Source organism: Cryptosporidium muris, genomic scaffold (genome assembly GCF_000006515.1).
Source record: "Cryptosporidium muris RN66 scf_1106632373441 genomic scaffold, whole genome shotgun sequence".
NCBI classification, from domain to species: Eukaryota; Apicomplexa; class Conoidasida; order Eucoccidiorida; family Cryptosporidiidae; genus Cryptosporidium; species Cryptosporidium muris.
The window spans coordinates 158,320-178,288 of NW_002196582.1; the positions used below are offsets into that span (position 1 = coordinate 158,320).

At 31.6% G+C, this 19,969-nt stretch overlaps 5 protein-coding genes across 5 annotated transcripts; 1 reads left to right on the forward strand and 4 right to left on the reverse strand.

Moving 5' to 3' along the window:
* Positions 1–63: 63 nt before the first annotated feature.
* CMU_020440 (40S ribosomal protein S5, putative) lies at positions 64–654 on the forward strand (the record flags this gene model as incomplete). The annotated part of the gene is made up of 1 exon (XM_002142613.1): positions 64–654. One exon carries the CDS (start codon positions 64–66, stop codon positions 652–654), a length of 591 nt encoding a protein of 196 aa, XP_002142649.1.
* Positions 655–867: 213 nt separating this feature from the next.
* CMU_020450 (uncharacterized protein) lies at positions 868–6,480 on the reverse strand (the record flags this gene model as incomplete). The annotated part of the gene is made up of 1 exon (XM_002142614.1): positions 868–6,480. The coding sequence occupies one exon, from the start codon at positions 6,478–6,480 to the stop codon at positions 868–870; it is 5,613 nt and encodes a 1,870-aa protein (XP_002142650.1).
* Positions 6,481–6,872: 392 nt separating this feature from the next.
* On the reverse strand, positions 6,873–9,026 carry CMU_020460 (uncharacterized protein; the record flags this gene model as incomplete). The annotated part of the gene is made up of 1 exon (XM_002142615.1): positions 6,873–9,026. One exon carries the CDS (start codon positions 9,024–9,026, stop codon positions 6,873–6,875), a length of 2,154 nt encoding a protein of 717 aa, XP_002142651.1.
* Positions 9,027–9,204: 178 nt separating this feature from the next.
* Positions 9,205–18,153, reverse strand: CMU_020470 (uncharacterized protein; the record flags this gene model as incomplete). Its single annotated transcript, XM_002142616.1, has 1 exon — positions 9,205–18,153. One exon carries the CDS (start codon positions 18,151–18,153, stop codon positions 9,205–9,207), a length of 8,949 nt encoding a protein of 2,982 aa, XP_002142652.1.
* A 289-nt stretch (positions 18,154–18,442) lies between these two features.
* CMU_020480 (uncharacterized protein) lies at positions 18,443–19,795 on the reverse strand (the record flags this gene model as incomplete). Its single annotated transcript, XM_002142617.1, has 1 exon — positions 18,443–19,795. One exon carries the CDS (start codon positions 19,793–19,795, stop codon positions 18,443–18,445), a length of 1,353 nt encoding a protein of 450 aa, XP_002142653.1.
* Between the last annotated feature and the right edge of the window lie 174 nt (positions 19,796–19,969).

Here is a 19,969-nt window from a genome sequence, read left to right on the forward strand (position 1 = left end):
TAGGGCAATTTCGTTTATTTTAACTTCTTTCTATTTGTAAGATATTTTGTAGGATTTTTAAAGATGGCAGCTTTCTCTACATCTGAGGTGAAGTTATTTGGTAAATGGTCTTATGATGATGTAAATGTCTCAGACCTTTCTTTGGTTGACTACATTGCTGTTAAAGACAAAGCTTGTGTATATGCTCCAGTAACTGCTGGCCGTTACCAGGTTAAAAGATTTAGAAAAGCTTTATGCCCAATTGTGGAACGTTTAGTATGTTCTTTGATGATGCATGGGCGTAATAATGGTAAAAAGAACCAAGCTATTCGTATTGTTAAATCTGCATTTGATATTATCCACCTTATTACTGACAGAAATCCAATTCAAGTATTTGTTGATGCTGTTAAAAATGGTGGTCCTCGTGAAGATTCAACTAGTATTGGGTCAGCAGGAGCTGTAAGGCGTCAGGCTGTTGATGTTTCACCATTAAGACGTGTAAATCAAGCTATCTATTTAATATGTACAGGTGCACGTTCCCAAGCATTCAGAAATATTAAGACTATTGCTGAATGTTTAGCTGACGAAATTATGAACTGTGCAAAGGAAAGTCCAAATAGTTATGCTATTAAGAGAAAAGACGAAGTTGAACGTGTTGCAAAAGCTAACCGATAAACATGAAATAAAGTTAACATACTATTGTATCTTAAGTATACTGATAAAATTTGAGAAGTAACAGGATTAGGTTTTATATTTACAAATTTTTGTATACTACTAAAGATATGTACTTCAAAGCTAGTTAACTAAGGACTGCAATACTCATAGCTTTACCTAGAAATAATCTGATCTTAATAAAAATTTTATTTCAAAGAAATTGTGCTTTATACATCATATTTGCAGAATACATCCAACTTCCCATGATCTTGGCTGAACAATACCTTTGTATGAATGAGAATATAACTTAGAATTCGTAGAACTTGTTATAAAGGGCTTTATATCAATATGTTTGATTTTCGGAGTACTTGGTGCAAGTGCCCATCTAACAAGTTGATTAATAGCTGAGTTATATTTAATTGAGAATTCATTATCTTTCACTAGTATTTCATGGGAACTAGTTAAAACGTGAGATTTATTGCTACTTTTTTTTCTAGAACTTTTACTCTTTATTTTATTTACTCTATAGACAGGAAGTAGTGTCAAGTTAGGATTTTGGATGAATGTTGACTCTTTACCACTTTTAAGTTGATGATGTCTCTTGTTAAGTGATTTTTCATCATTAATTTCCATCCATTGTCTTAATGCAAGACGAAAAGTAATTGGTTCTATAATTTTGCTTACATCACAAGGGTGCCACTGCTGATAAACAACTGAAGTATTTTGAATATATTTTTCTATAGGTGTATTTATGTAGTGAGACTGTTTTAAAATATTGGGAATTGGAATTTCCTTCATTATAATTAGTTGTATACTATTTGTATTGAATAGACCATTTATAGGTGTTATAGCTTTTAGATAAACATTTACGGATGAATTTGGAAGTAAAGTCAAGTATTTTGTTGTAGGACCTATCCAAATCAGCTCTCCTGAGGAAAGTATTGTGCAAGTACTTTGATCTGACTTTTCTAATTTATCATGTTCCAAAGACATTGAGCTACTACTTAATTCAGTTGAAAATGGATCTATATCACTTTGAGGAACAAGTAAATCTTCATGCTTTTGATCATTAGATAATTTTGGTGTGGTACAGATAAGACTACATAAAGTGGTACATTTCTCAGAGGTATTAGTTATTGATGCTATTACATTCACAATTTTCAAATGCCCATTACTAAAATTTCTACATTTATCTTTTATTATGTCTAACCTAAATATTAATGAAGACTTTTTATCTTTTATATTTGAAGTTAATAAATTAGGAGATGTCCATAATTTCAGATCAAAAATACCACATTGACCAAAACATTGAAGATTACTTAATTTCTCACTATTTAATGGATAAAGTGACCACTCAAGAATCAAGTCAACGTTTAGGACCGAAGAGATATTTGTTAATAAAAATTCTGGATAATTCTCATCTATCTGTACAAACATTTGAAAGCTTCTACCTGGAAAGATGATCTTGTCACTATTTTCATTTCTTATTTTACTTGTATTGCTATCCATATTCTTCAAGCAATTTTGAGATCGAGATATTTCTTTGTTATCAAAATCTTTAATAATTATGACTGAGGGTATATACTTTTTATCTTGCTTATCTTCTATTTCTGTGTTTTCAATCCATTTACTTGGAAAAATAGACAATTTATGCATATTTAAGGGATAAATTGAGTTATTAATACAACGGATAAATATAGATTTACGCATACCTAGTCCATTAGAAAAGACCGATGCATACATTGATATTGATTTATTAATTTTGACATTTTTTTTTGCCATTACAATCAGTCTATGGGAGCGCAGCTTGTTCTGCATTAATCCAGAGCACTGGTCACTTTGATTTTTACCTGAAGTTACTAAAATAATGTATATAGAACCTAGACACTCAGAATTTACCCAAATGGAAAATGAAATATTTTTTATTTGACCAGCACCAATACTAGGTATATGATAAAGAAGTGGTTCATTTGATGATGTCTTTAGTTCATTTGGATTTGTTTCCAACCATACTGAAATATTAAACCTCCTACTAAATAAAGGAATAATAAATAGCTTCGTACCATTTACTAAATAGCTAGATGAATTTTTCAACTGTACAGAGAAATTGTATGGAATTCCTGCAAGTGAGTTATAATTATTCATTTTATAACCCTCAGAGCTTGTCTCTGAACTAGGTGTATTTTTAAATGAAAAAATATCAATTAGCATTGATAATTTACTTAAATCACTCAAAATAGAAATTTTCACTATTCCAGAAAAGTTGGTATCTTTTAAATTTGAGTTAAATATTATATTTGGGACTAGCAAACGATAATTTCCAATTGATTCCTTTGAAAGAATTGGTGAATTAAAACTCTGGCGAATGGGGACCTTGCCATCTAATAAAAATGAAATCCCAACCAAGAATAAATCACCACATGTGAAAGGAACAGCAATTAATCTAAATAACCTACTTTCATTTGGCTTTAAACTTATAGATTTACTAAAAAATACAAGGTTTGTCTCAATATTAATATTTTTGGCATCTACAAATTCTTCATCAAATAAATTAGATTCATCAACAATTATTGGATAAATAAGTGTCGTTCCATCAGACATTCTTAAATGGCCCCATAGGTGCAAAGATTCGCAATTAATTGAGAATGATAGTGGATTATATAAATAGAATTCAACAATACACTTATTCCCAACAAAAGTATACCTAGTTGTACAAGAATTCATTAAAAGATGATTAAGTGAAGTAGAATCATTAATTTGGATCTGCTCTATTAAATTTTGACGATTCTGCAAAAAGTATTGATATTGTAGTTCCAAAACTTCCAAATTCTCCAATTTATTCTCCATATCTAGTAACCTATCTATTGTATTCTTTATATAAACAAAGTGATCATCTTTTACAAATGACTTATCTTGAGTGTGAAATTTACAGAAACTATTATGTCCCTTTGGGATGGTTACATCAGCAGAAATGCAATATTGGTCCTTTCCATTTATGCTGTCGCATGAGCTACAACTAAGATTTTGACCTAGTAATTTGGTTAGCCTAGAGTGACTGCAAATACAATTATTGCTGGATAAATTATTACCAGCCAAGAGATCTTCATTTAATAAATTTACAGCTTTTGTCTGAATATGATCTGATTCCAATATCAAAGAAGTTCCAACAGGTAATAAAATAGGTAATGGGAGACGAAGTTGAAAACTATGCTGTGTTGTTTTATCATCTTCATTCTCCTTCTTAAGGTTATTTAAATAATCAGTGAAAGATTCAACAAATCCTTTAAAGAGTAAAAGTTGCAATTTATTGAAGTGAATAAAGTCTTCTTTGTCATCTTTGCCTAGGAATGTTGAGTTTCTAAGTAAGATATTATCCCCAAGTGATTTTGATAATCTGGTATCGTCAGCTATAGATTTTTCATTATTAATTTCAAGTGCATCTAATTCATTCTTGATATCTAATTTGTATATACATCGTAATATAATCTCATAGATCAGAGAAATAAATAAAAGCACACTTTCAGAAAAAAAGGAGAGTTTATGACATAAATTTGCTGAATGAAACCTTAGATATGTATCAATATCAGGCCATTTGATAGTATCTTCTTGCAAAAGAACATTCAAAAAACTCTGTAAAGAAATTGCTTTAAACCCTATATATTGAAAAGCTTGAGCAGCCAAAATAGAGTGGTAATACCACTTGTGACAATAGAGATTTCTTCTAGAAATAGATCCACTAGGGTGAGCATCATTTGGAAGCAAAGCCAATAATCTAGTAAATAAATCATTCATTATTGCAAAATTCAAAATACTTTGTTTACTTATATTAGTTGATCGTACAATTTGTTCATTTCTGCTTGTAGAATTGTATTCAGTTGAATAATTGCCTTTATCATTGGGTAGTATCCATGAAAAGTATTTTGAATTCATATCCAAATTCTGCATATCAATAATAACAGATTTAACCTTATCTATTATTGAATCATATATAGTGGAATATTTAACTCGAAAGCTACCAGATAGATCAGAAATTGAAAATTCACTATCTACAGAATATAGATCAGGGGAATTAAATAGTGATATCACAAGAAATATAATAGATCGCATATATAGGCTGTAACTGTAATAATCACTACTTCTTTGATAAGAATTGCAAGCATTTAATAGCAAGTTTGAGACTGCCTCTAGGTCCATGCCAGTTGCTACTTGACACACAGCTAAGATTTCATAAGTTGATCCCATACACATATATGACTTATCAAGCTTGTAGTCAGAGAGTATTTGCTTATAGTATTGAGTAGCAGAAGAAAAGTCACCGATCAAAAAACAAAGATCTGCGAGTATGCGTGTTTGACCTTCAATTGTACTAGCAGAATATATTATAGGACTCCGTAATTGTTTCTTAGCTGAAGTATCTTTATATGAAGTAAATAATGGAATATTTGATTCAAAAAGTTGGCTTTTATCATCTAAATTACTGATTGCATTAGTCATGCCTAAAGTTGACAAAAAACTATCTGAATTCATTGAAGTGTTTACCTCAGGTTTAGGTCTTCTCCAAAACATCCTAAGATGACTTTTTATCCCTTTTCTTGATTGATTCACAGTATTGTACAATCTATTCATTGTATTTTGAATCCATAAAACAAAATTTTTAGTTACACAGCTAAAAATAATACTACGGAGCAACTCCATATCACTATGAGTTAAAAAACGATTCACATTCATATAATAATCGGTAGTATCCAAATACGGATGAGCATAAGATCCAATTGATACAGGTTTATCTACTTTTTGTTCCTCAAATATTGATTCAGAACAACTACATTTACTAATTCCCTTAATATTCCACAAATAGAATTCGTTTTCAGGGAATAATTGTTTCAATTTAGAGATTATAGATTGTACATCCAAATTACAATTATCTTCTAGTGAAGAGTCACTTATTAATATAAATACTAATGGGAAATCATTCAAATAAGTTTCTTGTAAATAGTGAGATCGAAAATAACCTTGGTTATGGTAATAATTAGAGTTACCATCAATATTTGTAAAGCTAATTCCAGTTCTAAGACCATCCAATATAGTTTCACAAGTTTTATCAAGAGATTCCTCATTGATTAATACGAAAATCATACCTCCAATTGGTTGACTAATAGTTTCATGTGTTGCAAAGTTTAATTCTGAATAGAATACCTGGAACCATCTTTCAAGCCAAATAGGTAGGCCACTAATCCCTATAAATGGCACGTTATTAACAAGTGAAGAATCCTCTTTCTTCAATATTTCTTTAGCTAAAGACTCTATATATTTACGCCCTGTTCCAGAAATTATTTTAGAAACAATTTCACTCATTGAAAATGATCTTGAAAATTGTCTGCAAGACTCTACGGCTCGTACGGTCAAATCTTCATACATTTCACGTACATCTTTCTTCGTATTACATAAAGAAATAAATCTGATATTTATATTATCAGCTTTAATCATCTTATTCATAGCATTAATTTTAACAGAAAAGTGTGTATTATTTGAGAACCAGATATGATCTGAATCCGGAGGTTTATTCATCATAATGTTTTTTGAGTAAGGCCAATATCTATAATATTCTAAACATACACGTTCACGCCATTTAATATCTATATCATTATCATTAGATGTTAGATTGTTGTTTTCAGCCCAAAGATATTTACTAGCACGGTCAGTACCAAAAGGACGAAGTAATCTTGATACATCAAGTCCAAATTCAGATCTCAAGAAATCTTGTGCCTGATTGGATCCGAATACTACTACATGAGAAGGAAATAGTTCGGTTAATAACCATTGCTGAAAATTATTGTCCTTATTCATGTTTAGCAAAGATTACCATTATTGAAGAAAAGTATGTTAGATACTTCCACTCAGAAAGCGGCTCTAAAGTTCTTTAAATCCAGCTGCGCAGTATGTTATATTGGATTGAACTTATAACAAAGACTTTAATCTTTTCTAAATTGTAAACATACATTGTGCTATTATAAATAACAAATTTAATTTATTGTGTATATAAAGTGTATATATATACTAAAGAAAATATCACGCTAATCACACCAAGTCATTAAATAATATTAGACATGTAAAATATGTGTATAGTTCTATTATAATGTCAATAATAATTAGCAATATCTAATTACACTATTTATCAAAATGAGTTATTTCTTCTTTAATAAGTCAAAAGTATATATTTATTACTATGCATGAAATATTTAGTTGCAGTGTCCAGTATTATCTATTAATGCCAGCTTTCTAATACGAGATTTTAATAATTCGACCAATTTCTTCATTTCCTGATTTTCTATATTCTTTTGTGCTAATTTATTTTCCAAGTTATCTATTTTTAATTGTATATTTGGATCTTGAATATTTTCAGATGTAATATATTTTTTATTTTCTTTTATGATATTATCTCTTTCAATTGTTACAGTATTTAGACGTTTATTTAATTGATTATATTGCTTGCGGAGTTTTTCAAGTTCTTTAGCTAATTTAGTAGAGTTTTTAGATAATTCAGATTTATCAGATAATAAATCTTGTATTGCCTTTTGCTTTTTGGTATTTTGAGATTGAAGTTCTGTAATTTGTTGATGTAATTCCTGTGTTTTCTCGAGATAGTATTTAATATCTTTTGTCTCATTACTTTTAATGTTATCAATCTCTAGCTGTTGTTGTTTAATTTGCTCTTTTAAAGATTCTATTGTTTCTTTTAAAACTTTAACTTCTCCTTTACTTAATTGTAATTCGTTTCTCTTTTTTACTAGTTCATCTTCTAAATCAGAAAATTCAATGATTTTACTCTTTTCTTGTTTTATGGCCCCATTCAACTCAGATACTTCGCTCTTGAGCTTTGAATTTTCTATTTGAAGTTGTATAATTAATTGATTTTCCATACTAGAAACTTCATTAGTTGTATTGTCCTCTGGAATATTTGGTAATTTCTCAGTTGAAACGATCTTTCCAGAAAATCCATTAATTAAACCATTTTTCCCAATTTTACGTTGTCTGTTAGTATTATTGGAGTACATGGAGTTTGATCTTTCTTGGGTTTTTGTATCAATACTCTTAGTTAATACAGGATCATTCAAATTTTTATCTATCGGTTTTACACTGTTGCATATATTGTTTGAGTTTGAATTTTGAACCAACAACTTTTGATATGCTGCTATTGTCTCAAATATTTCATTTTCTAAGATTCTCTTTTCCTTTAATGCTAGTTTTTTTTCCATCAAATATTTCTCTCGTTTCTCATCAGAAATATTCAATTCATTTAATAGCCGATCACTATATGCCAATATATCTAAATAATCAATATTATTGGCACACTCTGCCTCATTATTATCATCTATATTAAAATATTGGATTGTGCCTCTAATAATAGATTCTAATACAACTTTGTGAAAAGAATTTAAACAACGTATTGTCAATGCAATCATGTCCCTTGCTGTCTTGCTCGTAGCTCTTAACACTACTTGTTGCTTATGTACATCTCTACCAGATGATATTTTAAATACATTATTACGGTCATAATCTAAATATATACCAATATCTCCACCAAAGTATTTAGCAGACCATTCAATACTCTTGTTACTTGAGTATCCAGGCATTCCTGAACCATTTTTTATTACTTTAACATCATCGTATGATATTACTAGAATATCATTTGGTATATCATTCAAAATGTCATTAGAGCTATGAGATTTTGCAATGTTACTTATATCTAAACTATTATCTAAAATAAAAATTGGGAATCTTATAGTTCCTGCTTCTAGGGTTTTTGAAATGGATTCTCTAGTTTCTTTATCAATATTAATGGGCCCTACTTCGCCATATAATATCCCATTATTAGAATCAAATTCTCCTTTTAGTTGAACTTGAACAACTATAGTGCTCCCAACATCGTCAGCCGTTAGCTCATAAGTACAATTATTGTCAGTATGTTCTATATCAATTAATCTACTTCCATATTTTCTTTTCCAATTACAGTATATATCAATTGAGTTGAAAAGTTTACTATATGGAATTACTTTGATATATCCCATGGATCTCTTTTCTACATCTGTAAACATAACAAGTCTTATACCAAAATAACTACTTGAACCATGTATAGAGCCAACTTCAGTACCTCCCTGTGAATTACACATTATATTTGATGGAGTAAATAGTGTCGAAATTATTGAAGCATGATTTCTTGATAAATTTCCACATCCAATATCTGTTACTGCTAAGTTTGTAGCATTCACAGCAGCTTTTGCAGCATCATTAATAGAGTCATTAATACTTGAAATTGCACTCAGAGTTTTTCTAAGAGCATTAACACCCTGGAAAATACTTGGAAAGTCTAAAAAGTCATTTTTTAAAGTCATCTATAAAATTATAAAGATAATAGCTGTTGACAACTCAAATAATTCTCACATGTGTATAAGCTACACAGAGTGATGATTCCCGCCGACGTGGTATTTATAAGATGTGAATGTAATCAAAAAGTATTGAATACTTAGAAAAAAGTCAATTATTAACAAATTAAACAACTATAAGCTAACCTTATGTACTATAATGCAGCGTGTTTATTTTACTAAGATCTATATTAGCTGTCTCGTAACCTATCAACAAAGGATCATTAGATCCATGTTGACGAGTCCCTAATAGTCTTTCAGGGGTTATATTAGTATGAGATACATTCAATGGTATTAATGAGCCTGAAGTAGTAGATTTATTTGATCTAGGTAGTTGATGGTGAACTACTTGAGTATTTTCATAAATGTTAGGTAGCCAACTAGATGAATTAGGACGTTGCAGTTGCCAATCAGTACTTAAATTTTGCAAATCACTTCTTGCATTAGTCCATCTTGAGTTACTATGTTCTCCAAAATTAGATGAATTGCTAGAACCTATAGAACTGAAGTTCCAATTTTGTTTTGTAGAAATAGGTGGAATAACTACAGTAGGTTGATCTTGATTACTCTTAATTCCATATTTTGGTGTACGTGTTTGTATAATGTCAGGTACATTAATACTTGCACAATGGTCATAGCCTAAGTTATCAAAATTAAGAGAATTAAGTTGAGATGATTGTTGATTATGGGAATTACTGGATGCATTAGATAAGCATGACATTAAATTTGGATGGGCTTTTATAGGAACTATATTTGTTGTTCTATTAATAAGACCATTTTGGAGTTGAAATGGCAATGAATGAATGGTATTAGATACTCTATTAATATTAGCATTCACTTGGCATAAATTTGGGATGTCAGATTTAGATGATACAGTAACATTCGACAAATTAGTTGATGTAGATATTGCTCGATTATCTACAGCTCCTCTCTGTTTAGTTATATTTAATGTAGGTAGTGGATTTGATACATCCACAGAGTTTGTACTTGCAGCATATTGTGAGTTAGGCATTCCCAGGAATGGAGTTAGACCAAATCCTAATCCTGGAAGTGAAGATATCATTGTACTTGAAAGTGATCTAGAATCATCTTCATCAATCTGAGAATCATCTTTGTCTCTATTGTTACATTTGGATAGGTGTGATTCACCACATTGTTTAGGAGTATCTAGTATAACACCTTCAAGTTTATCATCATGTGTTCTTTGTATAAAGTCAGATGTTTCACTTATATGCTTCACTTCTTTAAAATTCTGATGAAGTGTATCAGTTAAATTTGAGGGAAGTGAATATTTGACTTGAAATTTGGATGCATCTTTGTCAGGTTTCAAAAACTCCAAATACCAACAATGGAAGAATATATGTGGAAATAACCTTCTATCTGCATTTAATTGTTTATTATTCAGAAATTTTGAATCACATACGATTGGATGACCTATTTCGGACATGAACGCACGAATCTTATTAACTGAACCAGCGGTTGAGTGACATCTACATAATGAATATAATAATGAATCTCTAGTTGAATTTACATGCTTATATATTCCACACACCTTATATTTTGCTATGCAATTACTGGATCCAACAGTTACAGATTTTGCAAATATTCTATTACAGACAATTGTAGCGAGGTTTTCGAAAGATATATATCCATCATGCTTTTCTAATTGACCATGGCAAAGAAATACATATTCAGCCATTATCTCCTTTTCATTATATTGGTTAAGTAAGTTTTGATAGCTATCATCACTTTTAGAAATAAGAACGGGTCCACTAATTTCATCATCAAATGTTACTATAAGCTCTTCTTTAATATCTAATTTAATATTATTGTCATGTGAAAGCCGTAACTTTGCAAAACCTAAAATACTCTCAATATTACCACTATTACAAATAGATTCTAAATTAAGGTCTTCATATCTGTTAGGTTCCATTAAACAGTTCCAAAATGGAGGTTTAAGTATTACAGACCAAGAGTCACTATCCTCAATTATCACAGGAGTATCTTTTATAATTCCCTTTTTATCTACAGCTTTCAGAGTGTTAGGTATATCTACAATACTCTCAAACTTAATCAAATTATCTATACCCGTTATTATATCTATGAATCTTTTGTTCTGATTAGAAACTTCACTTGGATCTGAAAGAATTCTCTCACAAATTGAAGTTAAAGTCATCTCGATACATTCCCTATATATTAACAAACGATCAATTATTTTCAAAGAAATGAACCAAGAATTAGTTTTACTTTTTAAGTCACCCAAGCACCTTTCTGAATTTCTTATTGAGTATCTTAATCCAATTAAATAGGATGCTAGCCTACTACAAGACATCTCTGCTACTTTATATCCAAGTGATGTTAAACTAACTGAAGAATGACTGCTAATTAAATGCCATATATAAGAAAACAATGCTAATAAACTAACTAATTTATAACTTGTGGTTTTTAACAAAGAGACCGACTTGATATAGTCCATTTTAGGGAGTAGGTATGTTATAATTTCAGTAAAACTAGTCTTGGAAAGTAATTTAGAATCTCTCAAAATGAGCAAAGCAACAAAATAAATAACAGCACGTTGGTCATCTCTAACTATTAAACGATATATAGGTGGCTCCTTTAATGAAAATATGAATTCCAGCTCTTTATTTGGTTTATCAATATTCAGTTTGAGAGTTGCTTCACCAGTAATTACATCTTTAATTACTTGATAGAATTCCTTTAATATTGTACTTGGTTCAATATTTCTTCCTAGACAAATCATGTGTATATTTTCGAAAATCAAGTATAGGCCATTTATCCAAAAATGATATGAATTAGAATCAATTTGAAAAGATTCAGAAATATTTGTAGTTGAACTAGAAATAAGTTCATCCAAGACTGCTTCTAATAATTGCCTTACTAAGTTTCTTATATCATCGTCATTGATATTTAGCCATTGAGTTGCAATATTGTATAATACATCTGAGACAGATAATAATTCTTTGGGACGTCCAACCTGCGTAGTCTTGGAAGATGTATTGTCCAATTGAAGTCCCCCTGAAGTCTCAATTGAATCACTGGATTTCTCTAGAGATTCTAACACCTGAGATTTATTATCTTCAGGAGTATCTCCAAAATGGCATTCATTTAAGTCTGTATTATCAGGGTGTACAAATTCATCAATTCCAGATTCATCAAAAGGTCCAACTGTACCTGACTTTGTACTCCTTGATTCCAATCTTCTTTGTGCATTTAAGGCCTTCACAATACTAGACTTCTGCAAAGATGGAATTCCAGGAATCCTCTTAGATGCTTTCTTTTTTTTCTTTGAAGTTGAAATACTTGGTACATTATTCGATATTTCAGGTACCATATATTCGGATGTTTGTTTACTTATTACTTGAGAATCACTCTCTTCCAACAACACTTTAGGTTGGGATATATCTGTTACAAACTGTGAAGATAAGTTATTTAATGAACCTCTTAAAACTGTACCACCTAATATAGGTAATTTCGCATCAAGTGGAGATCTAGCAATAGGCCATGTTTTATCAAAAATCTCTTTAGAGAAGTCAATCATGCTTGAAGACGAAGTCCCATTATATTGACGAATTGGTGTACTAAAGAAATTATTCTGGCTACTTGATTTTTTTAGTTGTAAACTAGATATTATACTCGTAAATTCACTTTTAGAGAGAGATGAAGGCATTTCATCTAGAATACCCGAGTTTGTGCACAAAGCTGCAGTTAAAAATGGAGCAATGAATGGACAACCAGAAAGTAAGGGTGGGGTACTAAGTCCTTTCTGCCTTCTCTGAACAATAAAAACATCTCCGGTAGTTCTATTAATCTTCTTAATAGAAGAAGTCCAACGCCTGACATTTTGACAAACTCTAATATGGCACTCCTCCATTACATTGTAATCTTCAGCATTAAAAGTCTCTTTTGAAGTAGAGTCTGGTAATAGTCCCATCTTCCTAGCACGTGGAAATACCCAAGAAACAATACAATCTCTAAGGGGTTTTCTAGCTTCACAAACAATAACACTTAATAAAGTAATATTTAGTGAGTCAGGGTCAAACCACTTAAAAATTAGTAAGGGAGCAATTGAATCATCAGTTAAAGGAAGTTTAGTAGCTGACCATAGTGGATCAATTAATTTCATCTTTAAAAGTGAAGAATTAATTTTGGGAATTTGGCTAGTAATATTGTTATAACTCGAACAGAGCGGAGAATGAACAGTCCTAGATGGACACGGTATACATATGTCATCATAAGAAATTTCAGAGTCCTTTAATTTGGGCTTATTTACTTCACCATTTATATGTAACTTCAGTTCAGGGGGTACACAAATCAGGACTACTACATCACAATTTGCTATATAACTTGATCTGTGAGAACCATAGGCATGATTTTCAACAAAGTCATTTGGAGACATATAAGTATATTTTAAACGTCCACGACGTGTTGGATCTGGATCTGGACGTAGAGAATACAGAAAAAATAAGTCTAAAGGAGTTGAAGGAATCCATGTATTTTCATTCAACTCAACAGTTGATGAATTTGTCATTCTCTTTGTATTCTTGCTAGGTAAATTCTCACAACTCTTTGATTGAGATTGGTTTGAGATATTAATATTATGGCTAGATATTCTACTTAATGCATATTTCTGCTGATCAAACTGAGCATATAATAATTTCCTTATTGCAATATATAAATGACGTACAGTTGCAAGCCTATTTACATGTAGCACTCTAATTGCAGATACCATACTTTCAGAACCAAAACCTTCTCTTCCTATCAAGTCCTGTTCCACAACAATATTTACCAACAAAGGAGAGGAGGCTGCATGGAATGAGTACATAGGAATAAATACATAAGGATCAACAAGACTTGCTGAAACTTGATTTGTCTGAAGATGGTGAATAACTTGTGATAAAGGATTGATATATGAGACACCATTTGTAGTGTTACTTGTTGAATTAATCTTATTAGATAAAGTTCGTCTCTTTAGATTACCTGACTGTTTTGTTGGGAATTGTTCTGTTGGCTGAAGAGTAGTTTGGCTTAATTGTTCTCTGGATATTGACTCATTGAGGTCAGGAAGTGCAATATACTTCTTTGAATTTAGTAAAGTTCTATATGTTAATCCCATAAAAAGGACATTTATAATGTATACCACAATTGGTATTACAAAGTGTGCGCTTCCCATATCAGCAACAAGATGATCTGCAACACGGTTTGGTGAACATGAGAGTGTACATGATGAGCCAAATGTAGCCAAATTCCATGCATCTAATGCATCTGCAACTTGATTGACAGCAGCACTTAGTAGTTGCCCATTCTCACAATTTCTAATAAGATTTAGAGGGCAGCAGCTTGATTCAAGTAGAAATTTAGATTCTGTTAGAAATCTTGCACAAAGATCCTCTGGGGTTAACCTTGGGTCAAATAATAAATCGTCTCCATTACGAAAGAATAAACGTTTTAATCTAATCGTTATTGTGACAGGTAATAAGTCATCAACAAATTGGATCAGATTTGGCCATAAAATATTATGTAGACGATTCATAAGTAGTAAAGCGTTATCGTATAATTCAACAGATTCGCTCCTTAAAAATATCCCTTCTATAAGGTTGTTATCAATCATTAAATTTGCATATGTTTGATTTAAAGCTATTTCATTATATTGTAAGGAATTATCAGGAGGCTTATTATTTTGTTGGAACTTCTCACCTAGACTTGCTATGAGCTCTGAGTCAGTAAAATAAAATTGCTCTACCCCTTGAGTGGTGTCTTCAGATATTAAGTCACTGATTTGATGAAAAATATTGCTAGATATCTTGCGAAGATGTGGAATAACGCGTAGAACTGAATCCAGATCCTTATAATCAAGGTCAGGACCAAACATAATCTCAAGTAGTAAAGCCCATAGTTTCGGTATTGAATATTTCAAGGGTCGAAATATGAGAGTATTGCATAAATCACTTGCAGAAGGAGTGAGAATTATTTTTGCAGAGAGTATTAGCGCTGGATTAACAGCAAATGCTTGTGTTAATGGTTCAGTTAGTCCAAAATAGCTATTTATGTATGGCCAACCCCAGCGATAATCAACAAGCATCCATAAAACATTAGGGTCCAAACTAAATCCTACATCCATTAAAGGATGACCAAAGTTGCATATTGAAGAATCGCATACTGTAGCATTTGCAATTTCAACAGATGCAGAAACGCTTTCAGTATCACTTACAGGGGTTTCATTCATATAAGTACCTGATGAGTAACAATTTGCTTGTGTTGATATCCATGGATTAACATTAACCAGGTCTTCTTCAGATACTGATAAAAGATCCAATGTTTCATAATAAAGTTTAGGGTTTAAAGATTTCAAATCACAGTCTACAACAACATCACCTGCTGCAATAGAGTCGATGTAATCTTCAGCAATATAGATTGCAGCAGCACAAAAAAACCCACCATGACACTTCCATTCAGTAAACTCTATTTTAGGAATCAGACGCTCGACTAAACCATCACATATCCGAAACCATGGACCATCCTCTTCTGGACGTAATAGTATCTGATAAGATGTTCTAGGACCACTGCTACTATTTGATGTATCACCTTCACGTATAATCACTCCATAAAGAGAGTACCACTTCTCTAAAAACTGATTCCTAGGACCAAAATACCCCTCGGACTTTGCTACCTTATCATCTTTGAAGTCTCTATTCAATCCATCATTTGTTAGTTCTGGGCTAGTAGAAATATCATGTCCATCATCAAAACCATCATCTGAAATATAATCTACAGAATAATCATCATTTGAGTCTGCAACACTAGGTAAGACACAGCTATTATCTAAACTTTCATCAAGTAAGTCAGTCTCTATACCTTGAGGTCTTTTAGTACGATTCTTAGATTTGAAATCTCCAGTAAACTCCTTAAACATTGCCTCATCCTTATCTATATCATCATTACTATTGTATTTACAAGCTTCTGTATTTGGGTCCAATTTTACAGAATTTGTTTGGTCATTTTCAAGTAAAAAAGATGCTTCTAAACGAAATGGAACATCAAATAATTCACCTTTCTTTGCATTTTTTGGAGGTGAAAAGTATATAAATAATACTTCAGGAAATCTTTTAAGCTGATTATTATAATGTTCAATTGCCTTAGGAACAGAATGTATATGTTTTGCACGTAGGCAACAGGTTGAATAGTCTAGAAAGCAGTCACCACCATCTTCTGCAACACTAGAGAACAGAACTCTGCAGGTATTATCAAATTCGGTTGGTATACGCAAATATTCCTCCAACTCCAACATAGAAGATGCAGATATGTTTATATTTGGTTCATCTCTTGACTGGTAATTGTCTTTTACTACATCATTATCTAAATGGCCAAATTCATCACTTACAAATGCAGATCGATGATAAGCTGCAATTTGGAGTATTGAATGGGCTGACTCCAAATATATTGCTCCAAATAAAAAACAATGAAAGCGCATCAAAGGATCAGGAACATCTATACGTTGCAAATCACTCATAAACAATGTCTTCATTAACCAAGTGCAATCAGGTTGTGTAGGTAGTCTACAATAATGGCAACTCCAATCTACATCTTTCAAGTTATTTGTAATGTTATTATTTACAACTGAAGTATCGTTTTGTATATCTTTATATAATATGGTATTTTCTCCACATTTACAACATCTATGTGGACACCATTTATTAGTGAGTGGATCTGAGTTGACTGTTTCCTGCCATTTATAGCGAATAGAACTTTTTACTGCATAAGCAATAGGCCACAATGTCATATATGCAAATGTTCTCTGTAGAGCTTCAATAATAGATGATTGAGAATTTAAACTAGAATCGGACCTCTTCGAACGATCTGTATGATTCTCAGCCTCATTAAAATTAATTAAATTCGATATATCTGATTTGGAATTCCAACAGAATACAGCACGACGAAACTCCTTAAGATGGTATAGCAAGTGCATAAATGCAGGGACAAAATCAACATTGAGTTGAGGTTTAAGAGTAGGAACAAATAAATTACTGCTAGACCAAATTAACCTGTCAATCAATGGTAAGTAAATGTTATTCTCTGGATTACTTGTATTTATTTGTGATAATGATGCACCATCTGTCTGAATTAATCCCTTATCAAAATACTTGGCATTACTTATAGAGTTTTCAGCTAAATCATGAAATGGGCAGAGTGAATTTCTTATATTACTGTGCTGATTATATAGATTTTGTTTCTTTTGCTTTACCATAGAAACTTCACCTTGAATAGGTACTGATGCACTTTTATAAGGAAGAATTCCCCAGACGTTCCAAGGACGACATTTTGGAGATCTCGACCATATCCGAGGAAAAGGTGGTTCAGCTCTACCTCTAATTAAAACAGTACCTTCTTCATCAATAAATCCAGTTGCCTTAGTAAGACGAGCGTGAGAAACCATCTTATGCCATCCACGACTCATAGCATCATGAGAAAATGTCCAGTGGGCCCATGATGTAATACTAGCCTTTGGATCTAAAAAATTCACTACTGAAAGCTGAAATCTTACATTTGGAAAAACCCAATCATCAGGATAAGATTCATGATGTAAAGCTTCTAAAAATACACTTAAGTAACTGCTTTCTGAGTCAGTAGTACTTCCACCACGTGGATGAACTAGTAATCTATAATAAAAACCTCTGCAATATCCAATTTGTGGTGATTCCATATCTATAGGACTTTTTGCTAATTTCCAAAAGTTCCTTATTGGGAAGTCAACATACATTTTATCCTCAGAAGAACATCCATTACTACCTACTGTACTCATATTTGATGCAATACTTGTGCCAGAATCATCCTCTATATATGAATTACAGATTCTATTGCGTCTGTTTGAAGAGAAGTTAGGAGTACGAGGTCCAACTGGGTATAAGCCACTGTATACTCTCCCAAACTGAGTTTGAAGTCGTATATTGTCAATATTGTCTTCATTATTTGAATTCTCAGTGCCCAGTGGCAAATTATTATCAATCTTTTGTTGATTCTCCCCTATGTAGTGTGAATCCTTAGGTATCCCAGCTATATATGGATCATCTGCTTCGTCCATAAGACCCTTTGGGAAAAATTCAACCTCTGGACAATCAATTCAAATAATTAAATTGTTGGTCAAGGTTTCCTAATATTTGCTTTATGTTCTCTTCCAGATACTTTGTTCCTCCCTTTGCAAAAATCCCGGTACCTACTATACAAAGGGGGGTGTCTTCTTGTCTACCGCCAGTTGCGACTCACTAGTAAAGTTTGTTTGAGACATTTTAGAAGAGTACAAGTAAGAAATGAAAGTGAGGATTGACCTAAGCAATAATCTATAAAGTTCCTATTTTGAGATCCTATTTATGTCATTCTATACCTATAAGGATTCTGTGGATTTTCTCCGCTAATGAGCCGTCATCTACATCTTCGTGTTCAATTGCCACGATATATTTATCTGGGTCACCTGTCCCAGTAATATTCATATCAAAATCATACATGTAGCCTATTTTAGGGAGCTCACTGAAGTATATTGCCTCCTTACAGGCTGGTGACAAATTTTCAAACGGTGTCCTTATAAGTGTATCTGTTGACTGATAGTAGAATGCATTAGGTACACATTGTAGTTTAGATGTCAATGTATACTTGAGCCTATTGAGGAAAAATTCAAATATCCTAGGTTTATCTTGGTAATGTCTGTAAATATCTGCTATCTTCTCTATAGTTGAATTTATTGTAAAATTGTATTCAGGCGATCCTATAGTAGGCTGGCAATCCACACTTAAGAATACATTAAGATCCCCAAGATCACATGAACCATCTTTAGGGCAATTTAAGTTCATTTGGATATTATTCAAAATGTACTCAATATAAATTCCTTCCTGCAATATTTTAGAACCAATAGGAATCCATGAATTCGATGCGAAGTCAAAGACATGTTTAGGGGGTATTGAGTAATTTGATATAGAATATGATTTGTCATTATACTCCGAGTAAAGTTTTTCTATTGGCAATTTTATATACTTGAAACTATATACATTTATTGAGTCTGACTGGTTAATATACTGATGATCAAATTGAGCTATGTCTCCATATACTTTATTGTTTCCATCTATATAAAATGACACATTAATATCTTTAGCTAAATAACCTTTGTTAACAATAAGAGTATATCGCATATTAAAGAAATTAGGATTACTATACTCATCATTAATAATCATACAGTTATCAGTCATATTACCTGGGGTAAGAATTTTCCATATAAAAAATTTATTTAGGTTAATATTCCTATTTAGGATGTTCTTATCTGGATAAATAGAATATAATTGAGAATGCCCAAAAGCAACTCCTTTATAGTAATTAAGTAAATTACTATATAAAGAAGTACTTCTTAATTGTAGTGATGTGTACCATTCTTTTTGTATTGCCGAAAATATACAGTTTTGTAAGTCATTAGAGTTTTCACAGTGGAGGCATACATATATTTTATTATTATCTTCTTCTATTGGACCAAGATGGCTTTTACAACCACATATTGAGCATAAATATAGCTGAGATTTGGTCTTATTATCTAATGATTGGTCTTCAATTATTAATTTATTGGATGTTGCTTCATAATTCTCGTTATAAGAGTCTATACTTGTTTTAAGTGCATAAGACACATAATAAAATAAACTACCTATAATATATATTATTGTTATGCATCTAATAATAGTAAACATTAGAGGCGTGAAGTACAAAAGTTTCTGTACCAAGTTTAGTTACTAAAATGTCATAAAATAACTACTAGAGCCAAAAAATCACGATACAAAGCGCGCATATTGAAAATAACACGGGTGGCATTTCAGAGTGCATAATCTGGCGGTTTATGGATTACTGGAATAGCTTTAGAAACT